This window comes from Phoenix dactylifera, chromosome 8, assembly GCF_009389715.1.
Source record: "Phoenix dactylifera cultivar Barhee BC4 chromosome 8, palm_55x_up_171113_PBpolish2nd_filt_p, whole genome shotgun sequence".
Classification (NCBI taxonomy): domain Eukaryota; kingdom Viridiplantae; phylum Streptophyta; class Magnoliopsida; order Arecales; family Arecaceae; genus Phoenix; species Phoenix dactylifera.
This window is the reverse complement of record NC_052399.1, coordinates 26,484,245-26,498,088: the sequence shown is the minus strand read 5'-3', so window position 1 is coordinate 26,498,088 and position 13,844 is coordinate 26,484,245. Positions and strand designations below refer to the sequence as shown.

The following is a 13,844-nucleotide window of genomic DNA, read 5'->3' as shown; positions in this document are numbered from 1 at the left end:
GGCTTCAAAAAAATATGGCTATCTTTTGAAGAAGTACATGAAGTGGTCCATCAAGAAATTGATGCTTTACTACTAGAACAAATGACAAGTTGGTGATATTTTTCGAGTAGGAGCTGCACTAAACACCGCCTTGTTGCAACTTCAATCAAAGAAAGCTTTGTCACAACTAGAACATATAATTACTTCAAACCCTACGAGCCTTTAGCAATAACCTAAAGATATAAGAGATCTTTTGGAGGCAAAAGTCCGAAGTTACTAGGCTCAAGGAAGGTGACATCATTACAAAATTTTTCCACAGATCTACAATCTCAAGAAGATGACACAACCACATTAACACACTTCAACATCCACAAAGCCACACACTAGTGGACGATGTAGCCATCCAAAACTTACTTCTTGAGCACTTTTATAACCATTGGAAACCATCTCTTCTTGGTTGTTGTTGATGCTAGAGAAGGTAACAAAATATCACAATGACTTTATTTATGCAGCGATTATAGAAAACAAAATTGAAAGGGCAATCAAGAAAATGTGACCAGACAAAGTGCCGAGGCTAAATAGGTTTTATCCATTCTTTTTGAAGGAGTTCTAGTATATCATCAAAAACTTGATTTTAATGGTCAAAAGCATCTTCAGGTATGCTTCAATGCCTCACTCTCGGAAGCAAACCTATATTATCAGAATATCAAAAAGGTCGAACTCTATTCAAGTAACAAACTTTAGACCTATAGGCTTATCTAATACCAATAACCTAGTTAATAGACTTAAGCCTCTTTTGCCTGCACTAATCTATCCTATGCAAGGGGCTTTTGTGCCTAGCCACTGAATCACAGAAAACTTCCTATTAGACCAAGAAATCATGCACTTCTCACAAAATTCTCCTAGGATAAAGTCATTGGTGGCAATTAAGGTAGACATAGAGAAGGCCTCCGATAGAGTCAATTGCAACTTTGCGATATCCATACTAGGCATTTTCGACTTCACCCCTACATTATTAGTTGGGTGCAGGCATGTCACAAAACCTAGATTCTCTTTATTAATAAATGGTTCTCCTATACCTTGTTTCAACCCAACTATGGGTTTACGATAGGGTTGCCTTTTATCCCCGTGCTTATTTATCTTATGTTTTGACATACTCTCTAGCCTATTGTAGTTGGCTGTTAATAACCAAGCATTTCAAGCTTTTTAGCTAGGAAGGATAGGGCCTTCTTTTTCTTATATCTTTGTTGCAAATGATTGCTTATTAGAGGCCCGAGCAATGACACAAGATATTCTGTGCTTGGAAGCTCTCATTGACCTTTATTATGCCTTATCAAGTCAATCAATTATTGTTGCAAAATCTCATATCATATTCAGTCCGGCTACACCCCCTAGCTCCAAGAGACAAACACGGTGAATCTTACAAATGCCATTGAAGGAGAGAGTTTGAAAGTACTTGGGTGTTCCACTTTCAGGGTCTCGTCTAAAGCTAGCCAACGTTAATTCTCTTCTTCATAAAGTGACAGCACGAATATCAGAAAACTCCCTTCTTTGCAGAGATAGCAACCTTGCTTTAGTTCGTATTGACGTGGTTGCCTATCTACGCTATATCTCTGTACATTTTCCTTTTACTATTTACATGCAATTAGAAGAGGAATTTTGGGTATTCTTATGGGGCCACTCCATATATCGAAGAGGATTTCATTTAATCTCATGGGAAGTGGTATGTTCACCCAAGAAATAAGGAAGCTTAGGGCTCTACTCCTTAAAAATTCGTAGCATACATTGATGTGCAAACTCGCTGCCTAGCTAATATTAAGTCAAACTTCATTACGGGCTTAGGTAGTTGCTGCAAAATATAAATTTGATGGCAATGGCCACCTATTATATGCCATCAAAATGCTCTGCTACATGGTGCCACATAATCTCTTATACCCCTCATATCGGATGTAACTTCAAGTCTCACCAACCATCTCTCCATTCGATGCCGAGCTATCATTTGTTCTTGACCTTATCATTAGCTCTATTCCTATTATTTTTCTTTACCTCTCCCTCGACTGTCTCTTCATCCGACATCGAGCTCTTGCTTATCCTCGGCCATATCGTTGCTCTCATTTCTTCTTTTTTCTTCCTCATTGTTCTCATTTAAAAAAAATAAAAAAAATATTTTTTATTATCAAAAATTTGTTGTTTCTATTTTTTTTAAAAAAAATAGCAACGCCCGTTGTCTCACGTGAGATTACACGTGCAAGAGGTGGCCACAACCACCTCTGCTCTTCCCGTGTCCGGTGGAAACCAAGGAGTTCCAGACGAGTCTCCAATCTCCGGCATTCTTCTCCCCGGACTCACCGCATGCATCATCTCTTCTCTCCCCCTCCCCTCCCTGGGGGCGGTCGGTCGATCATTCACTCGGCTTTCCCCTGTCCTCCCTCGCTACCAATCCATAAATCCAAATAACTCCCCTTCTTAACAAAAAAATTCTCCCAGCATTAACGAAAAAAAAATAAAATGAATTTTTCCCGGAAAGCAAGGGCCTCCCTCTCCTCTCTCCTCTCCCGTTATCGAAATCCTCTTCCCAAAACCCCAACCGCGCGATCCAATGGATTCCGATACTCTCCCCCTCCTCCTTCTAATCGCTCCGCCCCCTTCTCCCGAATTTTCCGCCCCGCCGCCCCCTTCGGCGCCGGCGCCAGCACAGGGGGTTGGAGGCGATGCTACTACTACTACGTGGACAACCGCCAGCTCCAGCACTTCCGCCGTCGCGGCGGGCCTCGCTGGTACCAGAACCCCCGCGCCGTCCTCCTTGTCGCCGTCGTCGGTGGCGGCGCCGCCATCAGCGTCTACTACGGCAACCTCGAGAGCGTCCCCTACACGAAGCGCACCCACTTCATCCTCCTCTCCCCCTCCCTCGAGCGCCAGCTCGGCGAGTCCCAGTTCGAGCAGCTCAAGGCTGCCCTCCGCGGCAAGATCCTCCCCGCACTCCACCCCGACAGCATCCGCGTCCGCCTTATCGCCAAGGAGATCATCGACGCTCTCCAGCGCGGCCTCCGCCACGACGAGCGCCGCTGGAGCGACATGGAGTACGCTTCCGAGTTCCCTGCCGCCGCCGACCTGGCCATCCCTGAGCGCTCCCGGGACACTCTTCTAGCATTGAGACGTGAGGAAGCGAAAATTGAAGAAAAATGGAGCCCAGAGGATGAGATTCTTGACGACAGGTGGATCCACAAGAGCCGGAAGGAGGGCGAGGCTCGCGGGACCGCGGTCAAGCACTTGGAAGGATTGAATTGGGAGATCCTGGTTGTGAGAGACAGCACCGTCAATGCCTTCTGCCTTCCGGGCGGCAAGATTGTCGTGTTCACGGGGTTGCTCGACCATTTCAGGACCGATGCTGAGATCGCCACGGTCATAGGTCATGAGGTATTGTTCTGTTTTTGTTCAATTTTTCTACTTAAAATTGGTTTTGGAGGTGTTGTGAGAATCTGAATCTGATTGTAGGTTGGCCATTGTGTTGCCCGGCATGTCGCGGAAGGGATCACGAAGAATTTGTGGGTTGCATTATTGCAGTTGATTCTTTTGCAATTCCTGGCGATGCCTGATCTTATCAATGCGATGTCAACTCTTGTCCTCAGGCTTCCTCACTCAAGGCGGTATGTCAGTTATGATCTTGATCGCTTAAGAAGCTTCTGAAATCTTTCATGTGCTTACTGCTGGTGCCATCAAGAAAATTCACACAGAAAATTGGATGCTTAAATGGGTGGATCATGATTCAAGGTTCAATCGCAATACAATACATTGGGGGGATAGAGGTCTAACTATAAAGTTTTGATAAGTTTCTGAGATGTCCAATTGATGTAGGATGGCTTAGGGGTTAAGAAAATCAAGGGTTGAATGGGCTTTATGATGGTAAGACTAAACTACTAATTTTGCTGGATTTGAAGTTCATGTCTAAGTTTTTGACAGAAATTGAAGTAAAAGGAAAGAAACAACAAGAAAATCACAAAAAATTGAAAGAATAAAAAATATAGGAGAGAAAGATAGGCAAAGGGATAGCATATAGGTTCACTATTTAGGGCCTCACAGCCAACCTCAAATCTGACGAGGGAAAACTCAAAGGTAACCCAGAACCACTCTGGAAGGCCTCACCCTCTCTTTGCTTCACATGAAGGAACTCACATAGAAAAACTGATTTTGTTCATCAATATTACCTGTCATCTTGGGGTGGGGGCAGCTATTTGCTTATAGATAGCTTGAAAGTGACATATGATAAATTGCACCTCCACTAAAATACAATTTCAAGCTAGCCTATCCTTCATATCCGAGTTACCTTTATTGGCCAAGAAAGATATATTGTGGAATGGGTAAACTTAAAATACAACAATGTTTCTTGACCCTCAAGCAAGTGAATAGAGTCGCATGAAATTTTTTGCTGGTCAAGTAAGATTAAAATAAAATAAAGTTGCTGATACTCAAGCAATTAAACCTAATTGACTAAGAAATTACGAAACACAAAAAATAATATAAAAAATATATGGACCTCATTAATGACTGAACAATAAGACTAAGGCCTTGTAAGGTTTGAAGACTAAGTTTTTGTCTTCATTAAGATTCTAATCAGCTTTAGGTATGGCTTGAAGACTTAAATTTTGGCCTTCATTAAACTCTTAATCAGTTTTGTATCCTTTTGTTTCCAATCCATAAATTTTTATTTTAATGTCAACAATGATAATAAGTCTTGAATGTATTTTGGTCTTCGTCAATCCTCCTTGGCTTGTGAGAATTCACCTCTGGCGAATGAAGATTGCAGTGTAAATCGCACAACTCAAGATTAAGTCTTTGAAGTTCTATTTCTAAGATCCTTGTACAATCTTCAATTGGTTGACACCGCTACTTGACAAGAAGCTGATATCCATTTTAACGAGTGGAAATGATCTGGCCATCTAAAAGATCTCCAATCTCTTCTCTCTTCTTAGGAAAAGTGGCGGTAGTGGTATAGCTAGAGTATGTGAGGTAGGATACGTCTGTGAACCGGTAAAAGAGGGATCAATAATTGGTTGTCCACCCAAGGGATCATTAGTTGATTCCTTTTAGAGGGTAAAATCTTCTATATTAAGTGGGGCTAATCCCCATGTTAGGAGGTAAATCTATAATATAGATGTTGGGATTATTTTGTGGAGAATCTTTTATAGTCTTGTATTTTTGGCCTGAAATTTCTTTAGAACACTCTTTAGAAGAAGAACACCCATCATCACCATATTGCCTTATTGGAATTCTTGAAACTTTCAATGGATATTTGCAGCAGATTTGTAGTTTTGATCGCTCAAGAAAATCTTTCCTATAATCTCAGCATGCAAGTCATGTAAATGCCTAGCAAATATTTTTGCAGGTTCACTGGGTCTAGACTCAGGTGATGAAGGAATGAGATTTATAGGTTTTGTTGCATTTGACATGTGACTACATTAAAAGGATTATGACTAGTGGATTGGTGTATAGAGCTGTTATATGAAAATTCTGGCATTAAGAGGATTAAATAAACACCTAACAAGATACTTAGCAAAAATACAAAAAACAAGCACCTAAGGAGATCTTCTAGACTATGATTCACCACTTAAGTTTGTTCATCTATCTATGGATGATAAGCTAATGAAAATTGGAGTTTGGTGTTTAGCATCCTTCGTTGGGTCTTCCAAAAGTAACTAAAATCTAACATCATAATCTGAAGTAGTTGTCATAAGCATGGTATGCTGAACTGACCGGAATCGGTGGGTTCAGCTCGTATCGGACCGGTGCCAATAGGCACCGGTTCGGTACGGTATATAATTTCGGTTTCGACCCAGAAGGGTTCGGAATCGAATGGTTCTGTACGTGTATCGGTACGAACTGGCCCATTTCGCACCGTACAAGCTGGTACCGGTGCGAATCAGGCCGGTTCGCACCCGCCCAAGCGCGGGTGTCTCGCACGCGGAGAAGAGCGCCCGCACGGGCGTGGGTTCACGCGGTTTCCCTCTCTGGGAACCGCGCCCGTGCGCGGGGCGGTTCCCCGCACAAAGAACTGTGCCCGCGAGTTGGCGCGGTTTCCCACACAGTGAACTGTGCCCGCATACGGTTCCCCATGCTCGCGGGGTAGTGCGCTCACGCTGCGGGGGACAGCTAGCCCGCGCGGGGTAGCGCACGGATTAATGCCACTCTGTGGCATTTAACGCGGACGCGCGTGCGTCCGCGCATTATTTTTTTTTGACTTCGCCGGTACAGTACTGGTTTCCATCGGTACGTCGGTACAATCAGTACGGTGGATCTTGGTCCTAAGAAGGCCATGTACATAGTCTCTTGAAAAAAGAAATTTACAATATTATAAAATGAATCAATTTTAAAAATCTATCCACCACAACAAGTACTGAATCGTGATATCTAATGGTATGTGGAAGTTCTAAGACAAAGTCTATGCTAAAGTCTTGTCACAATGTGTGTAGTATAGGTAATTGTGTATATAGCCTTGGCTAATTGACAACTACGATATTGTGAAACTATACATGTGAATCCCTTTTAAGGCTCCGCCGAAAGAACCTATCCTCATCCATAGCAATGCTCTTATCTTGACCGAAATGACCAGCAAACACTAATCAGTTGCCCTTACAAAATAATCTCATCAATAATAAAGTTTACACTCTTGGAAAGTGCATCACTCATCAATGAATTGTAAATTTCACTAAGATCTCGATGAGAAACATATTCATCTTATATATGCTCATTCAATCACCTTGATATGAGCAGAATAGAAGATGGCCACTACTCTACTAACTGCATCAGTAGGTTTATTCTCTATAGCAGACTGGTGCTTTAAAACAGCTACTAGATAAACTCGACCCATTTAATGTGTTCGAGACCTAATTTTTTTTAAGAGTTTAAATACTCAAGGGTTTGATGATTCGAATACAACATAAATTCTCTAGATAGGAGATTATATCTCCAATATCTCAATGCCTGCAATTGCATACAATTCTTTGTTATAGGTAAATTATTTTGTCTTCTCTCATTTAGTTTATCACTAAAATAGCAATTGGAAGGACCACTTATTCTACCCCTGAAGCATCACGAACTACCACAAAAATTTTAGAAAAGTCTAGAAGGCCTTAAGCAGGGGCTTGTGTTGTTCTCTTTTTTATCTCTAGATATGCCTTGTTTGCATCCTTTTACCATGTAAACCCTCATTTTCTCCTACAATTTATTATGGGAGCCATACAGTACTAAAACTTTTAATTAACGTCTTATAAAAAGTAGCTAGGCTATGAAAACTCCTAACTTCATGCATGTTTTAAGGTTATGGTCATTCTTTACTGGCTTGCACTTTCTCAGGTTTAACTTCAACACCTTGAAATGCCATCGCCTTGTCGCTCGACGTCACGAATCTACTTAGTCACCATAATCAAGTCTCCCTCCAGGATGATGCAGTCTGCCCCTAGAAACCTCCTCGCATAGGTAACTCCCTCCCATGCTGCCCTGAGCTCTCCTCCAATAGCAGTCATATCACAGGTGCGGCTCCCACCTGCCGCAATCAATCTCTTCTGTCTCTTCTCGCCAATGCGCTACCGTCAAAGTTCACCTTAAGATAGCCAAGGGGTGCCCCCCCCCCAAGAATCAAGAGTAACTCGGGGCACTGTAGCAGTGAAATGGGAGCCCCAGATGTCCCTAGTCCATTCCGGCAACTGTGCCCGAGTAGCGGCGATAATCTCCGTTACCTGACAGATGGCTCTGTCCACCACAACCCTTGAAGATGCCTTGTTACCATCAAAGATGCAGGCATTCTTGTCCAGCCAGATGTGATATGCTATATAAGCACAGATGAAGAGGTTTTCAATTGGAAAAATCTAAACCGAGGAGGTTTTATGTGATGCGGTTCCTACATCTTCCACAATCCAGCACCTATAATTTCAACTAAAAGAAGCTTTGGCTCTCCAACCTATGCTACCAATGGCCACATAAACTATCAGCCAAAAACAATCAGGATTCACTAGAAAGACAGCACTTATCATGGCTAAGGCATATTGCATCCATATACAAGTGAAAACTACTTCAGCCAAACAAGCTCAAGGACAGGCCAACATGCAACGGAGCAATTGATGTAACTTTCATTTTTTAATTGTTTAGTTTTTAATTTATTAGGTTCAGTTTTTAAGTCATTAATTTTCTATTTTCAGTGGGTAGATGTATTGTAGCATATTATTCACAAGTGCTGTTCATGCTACAGCACTGTGAGCATTAAACATGAAATATAAAGAGTATCCTAGAAAATAGGGGGTCTCAGATAGTGTTTTAGCTTGGTTTATTTCCTAACTTAGAGAGTCCTAACAGGTTTAGGATTAGTGGGTAATTGAGGCAATATAAAGGTGGTTGGCTGTTTTGCTGGCCTAGGAATTGTACAAAGAGAGGCAGCAGGCCTCCTTCCCTTCTTCCTCTTATTCTCTGTTGTTTCCTTCTCTACTCTATGCATTGTCTTTTCTGCTTTTCTTCTCACATTTTCCATATTATTCAGTTCTCATTGTTGCTGTAAGAAAATACAGCACACTACTTCCTTGTGACAGATCAGATCTCAATTCAGATCTGAATTGTTTTATAATATATATGAATCAATCAACTGTTATATATTTTCTTTCTGTAGCCTTCAATCAGAAAGAGGCTACATCACTCGTCAGATGCTCAAGTGAAGATGTAGGGGTTCCTACTTATGAGGAAGAGAATCTGAAGTGATATGCCCTAGAGACCTAAGCAGGGAAATTCAGTTACAATTTAAATCTACCAGAACTATGCCATGTGCATAATTTGAACCTTCGATAACAGAATGAACTCCATGTTACTTTATTAATGGGTTGTGCTGCACGTGTTGAGAAGATGATACAAGTAATGATTTTACATCTACTACAAAAGCACAAGTGGGAACCTAAACTTTTCTGTGTGAATTTTTTGGCTGGGATAATCATAATAGATATCTAACCAAAAAAAAAAAAAAGATAATCATGATAGATAGCTTCTAGATAGCAGTCAGAAAAACCTGGAATAATTTGACAAAATCTGTCATTTGGTGGACCAATAGTATGTACAACTCATGTGTGAGGCATTAAATGTTCTGATGCATATTTAGAAGGTCCTCTTAGACTTTTAGGTTTTACAGTGGTTTCTGTTGCAGGGAGAAACCAATAGGTGAACTGAATGACTCACTCATTTTGATTAAAGGAATGAAGAAATTACCTTTGAAGAGCAAAACTGTTCTATAATCTTCAAAGCATGGCCTGCCAATTGAGCCGAACCACTTGGTTCACCCTGTACCGAACCGAATGGGTGTGGAACCAGCACAGTTCGGCCGGTATATTCGGAAAATTGCCGTGAACCGCTCCAAACTGGGTGGTTCAAAGTGGAACCAGTGCAAACCACTTAGTTTGCACCAATTTAAACTGGTTCGCCCCCATCTCTCTTTTCAAAAGGCTTGAAATAAGGTTTGCCGAACTGGGGTGAACCACCCAGTTCACCTTGTACCGAACTGGTACTGTACCGAACCGGTTGCCGACCAGTATGGGTCCTAATACCGGTTGCCGACCGGTATGGGTCCTAATATTGGTTGCCGACTGGTATGGGTCCTAGTACCGGTTTGGCTAACCTTGCTTCAAAGGTTAACCAAACAGTGAAGCCTGTGAAGGATGCTAAACCTGCCCTTTATGTGGCTATCTGATAAGAATCCATATCATATTTCTTTTAGTTGAAAAGGTAACAATAGACATGATAGATGAACGCATGGATGACTTCAAGAAATTCATTGCCAGTTATACCTCGATTGAGTCTTGAGTTCTAGGACTGCTAAAACTGTTCATGAAATAACACTATAAAGTGTCTCATAGAAGATAATGACCAAGTACCACGGACAGTATAATAGGAATTAACTAACCTTAGCCAACACATTAAAATATTTTGATCAGATGTTTTCTTGTTGATTTTTTATTTGTCCTTTTGTAGTCCTTGATATCCCTTTTGATGCTAGTACTTGATCTATGAATTTGTATTTTTGTTTCATTTGTTTCATTATTGTGCTAGCTAGTAGTGGATGACCTGGTAACATTTTGTTAATTTGTTAAAATAATTGTCATTGAACTTTTTGGCAATCGGAATTTGTACGGGACCCATAAAATTATAGCTCAAACAGAAAACTTTCTTTTAGCCATATATATTATTCTAAATATAATGCATATTGGTTAAGTGAATTGCAACCCCAGTATTACTATATTTCCTTGCATATCCTTTCGCTAGGGGACTGTTAGTTATGCGAGTAGCTTTTTATTGCTTCTGCATACATCCTAGCACCTGTTTAGCAGTTTTAAAGTTTAACTATGCAATATATGATTTTATTCCTGAAGAAACATGAGTTGGGAGTTGCATGGGATGTGATATATGTTCTGATAACTTGTAGATATTGCAGCATGTGAAATTTTCAATACTTCTGACATGTCTAACATTGCTACCTTGTTCATGCTTGACTGAGGTTGCTAAAATTTTGTTTCTACGTTATTATTTAGTCTTTAACATCGAAAATTAATGATCACATTGCCATCAGTTCTATATATTGTTCACAGATGTTGTCAGTGCATTTTTGTCATATACATTGTTCATAGATGGATTGTCTTGTCAGGATGGAAATGGAGGCAGATTATATTGGTCTCTTGCTACTTGCTTCCGCTGGATATGACCCCCGTGTGGCCCCAAAAGTCTACGAGAAACTGGGACAAATTGGGGGAGATTCAGCACTAAGAGACTATCTCTCCACTCATCCATCTGGCAAAAAAAGATCGCAATTGTTATCTCAAGCTCAGGTCATGGAAGAAGCACTGACCATATATAGAGAATCTGCTGCTGGTCATGGGGTGGGAGGCTTCCTCTAAGCACTAGCGCTCTCGTGTTAGGTATAGTTTTTGCCGGACAAGCCATGCCTCTCATCATGTCTGGCCTGAGAAAGGGTGGGATCTTTGGTTGGATCAAAGAACAGATCACCTGTATCTACTGTTCATTAGGTTGATATTTCCTTTCCAGTTGTAAACATGTAGTTGGAAAACCCAGAATAAGCAGTTGATTCACTTGGCCATAATATGGAACAACCCTCACCAGGAACTTCTTTGCTGAGTACGTTCTCCAGGGCAAAAACATGGTAATGATGAAAATCTGCAAGCAATTTCTGTCAACTATCTAAATTGGTGAACTTCTAGCTCCTGAGGGCGAGTCAGGAGATTGCAAGCATCTTCAGATTCTTTTTCTTTAAAAGTTATTTTTTGTTTTGTCTATGCATGACTGGTGCTAGGAGAATTGTTGGAGCTGTCCTTGGAACCAACCGCTGAGGGTGATAGTAGCTCCATTAATGAAGGCGCACATACATCTCCATCTGCGTCTGTGTTGTTGCAGGAGAGAGAGATTGATGGTGTCTGTGTTGTTGTAAGTGAAGGAGAAAGATTATTTGTTTCATTTGTTTGTGATGAAATCCAATAATGTATTCATGGATGAATTCTGGTGTCAAGAGAGCTGATCTTAATTTCTATATGACTAGTTTGCCCTTCTGCTGTGTTAACTGGTTTCCCTCCTGCATCTCATTGCAGTAGGTCTTAAGCCAGGATGATGGTTCTTCTGGCTCGTTTTGAGGGTTGCATGCATGCTTAAATTGCTCCATTCTTTACCTAGTCTGAGTTGGTCAGTCTTCTCTTGTCAGCTGAATCATTCAACGCCATGCCTTCTGGGTTGGTTTTGCTTAGAACTTGTGTGATGAAGTTGAGGATCACGGACTAACCATAGATGCTGTTCAATAAGCAGAACGCATTAGCTGTCAGCTCACCGGTTGGGCAGTAAGGGTCCGAGAAAGGTAATCACTGGTCCTTAAAACTAGCATTCTTAAAATCAAAGAGGCGGGTGGAAAAAGGAGAGCTCTGCGCCTCCGGTTCTTCTATAGCTGGATTATTCTCTGAAACCACAAGAATCCTTAGAATTGGATTCCAACTCAGCACCTTTTGAGATTTTAAGAAAGTCAGGATATTGTGTTTTTCTGGCAGCTATATTATGCTTTAGGTGAGGATTTTGTAACAATGAAGCAACCTGCAGAATGAATTGATCAAGAAGTTTCCCAAACTCTTTGGTGGAGGCCGGGTTGGAGGTTCAGGGAGACATTATGCAGGGTTAATGAGAGCAATTGAATCTATGCAGTGACATGGTTTATGTGCTAAATTTGGTGGTACAAATGATGAGATTATGGTCTGTATGTCCATTGGCTTATTGGTCCTCATTTGACATCTTGGTTTGTATTGGCCTGATCTGACTATTTCCACAGCCCAAAATAATTAAAAAGAGAAGGAATAAAGAAATAGAATGTTAGAGCTCCCATATGATTAGCAGATGGTGCTCCCAAGTCACCATAGGGGCATTTAAAATCAGTGAACAATTTCTGTTGAAGCACCTGGATGCCATGGGAATTTGAAATAGGACTGATGACAAAGTGATCAGCCGGCCGGAGTACGCGTACCATGCAAGCGCAGTCATATATATTTGGCCAGCCACTAGTGGATCAGCAAGTTTGATCCTTCAGGCAATCCTCAAACCTCTCATAACTTATCGACTATCTTGTTCCTTCTTCGATGTTTTTTGAAAATAAAAATGTGATCGAACACCTATATATCAATCTGCACAAATTGTTCTTTGAGTTGAACTGGTGCTGAATTGGTGCTTTTTGAATTCACCAACCGTTGAATCATACCAGTACTCTAATGCCATGGGACCCAAGAAAACTCTTGTTTGTAGCTATGCTCCCTCTGAAATTATGCCTGTTATATATATATATATATCGGGTTCTTTTAGTTCTTGGTCCACCTGTATTTCCTTCGCGTTCCTTGGTTGAACAGATCCTTGTTTTCCTTTTGGAGACTAGGAGGGGCTAATCTCTACCTTTTTCTGCCCTATATCAGTATATCTGCCCCTCCCATGGAGACTGACTCCAACCAAGAATCGAACACCCGACCCTCTTACCCAAGTGGCAGCAAGTGATACAATCTGAGCAAGCATTCTGTGGTAAATAGAATCTTGTTTTGCCAACTCCAAATGGTTTTCTGGTTATGCATCCAAATCCACCATGTTGCTATGCTGTTAGATGGCCACAAAACTATTTATTTTGGGTCATTGATCTTTCTTTGATAGGCTTATGGTATACTCTATGATTGCATTTGCAGTAATTCCAGTCATCAGAAGGTCTACATGGAGTCACTAGTCTAGCACTAGCCAACTAATTGCCATAAGTATGATTTGAAACTAATTGATTGCGGTCGAGTCGAGTTGCATTTGTTTGACTAGAGAATCTTTCTTGGTCTCACTAGGAATTTATTCCTGTCCCCTGTCTGTTTGATTAAGTTCATCTTGACTTGCTCTAGGTTTATTAGAACTGTGCGACCTTCTTTGATTTCCTTCGAAAAATGAAGGATGAATGCAAAGTATTCGAATGAAAAGATCCTTATTCCAAACTTGGCTTAGAATTGACCAAGCTAAAGCGAGATCGTAGCTATCAAAGTCCGTCTCAGCTATCTAGCATACACGCTCTATAAATCCACATTTCTCTAATTGCTTTTGTTTCTCATGCATGACCGGCCATGGAATATTTTTTAACACATTGAGATTTATGCATGATAATTTGCACTAGTGATGGTAGATTGATGGATGCCTGCTTTCTGTCTCATTGTTTTTTCTGAGGTTGTAAACCCTAGTTGGACAATATTTTTTAATGAAGGACTTTTGTACAATATTACGTAGCAATAAACATTTGGATGGACTGTAACTTTCAACATATATTCCTTCCATTTTGA

The 13,844-nt window shown here is 41.0% G+C and overlaps 1 protein-coding gene across 2 annotated transcripts; it reads left to right on the top strand.

Moving 5' to 3' along the window:
* Positions 1 to 2,257: 2,257 nt before the first annotated feature.
* LOC103723353 lies at positions 2,258 to 11,564 on the top strand. Of its 2 annotated transcripts, XR_003382899.2 has the most exons (4): positions 2,258 to 3,396; positions 3,475 to 3,626; positions 10,649 to 11,161; positions 11,312 to 11,547. XR_003382899.2 is itself a non-coding variant. In XM_008814247.4 (3 exons), exons 1-3 carry the CDS (start codon positions 2,488 to 2,490, stop codon positions 10,896 to 10,898), a joined length of 1,311 nt encoding a protein of 436 aa, XP_008812469.1. In that variant the 5' UTR covers positions 2,258 to 2,487; the 3' UTR covers positions 10,899 to 11,564. The 2 variants fall into 2 exon arrangements, 1 of the variants encoding a protein (XP_008812469.1); XM_008814247.4 differs by having other exon boundaries at positions 10,649 to 11,564.
* The last annotated feature ends 2,280 nt before the right edge of the window (positions 11,565 to 13,844 follow it).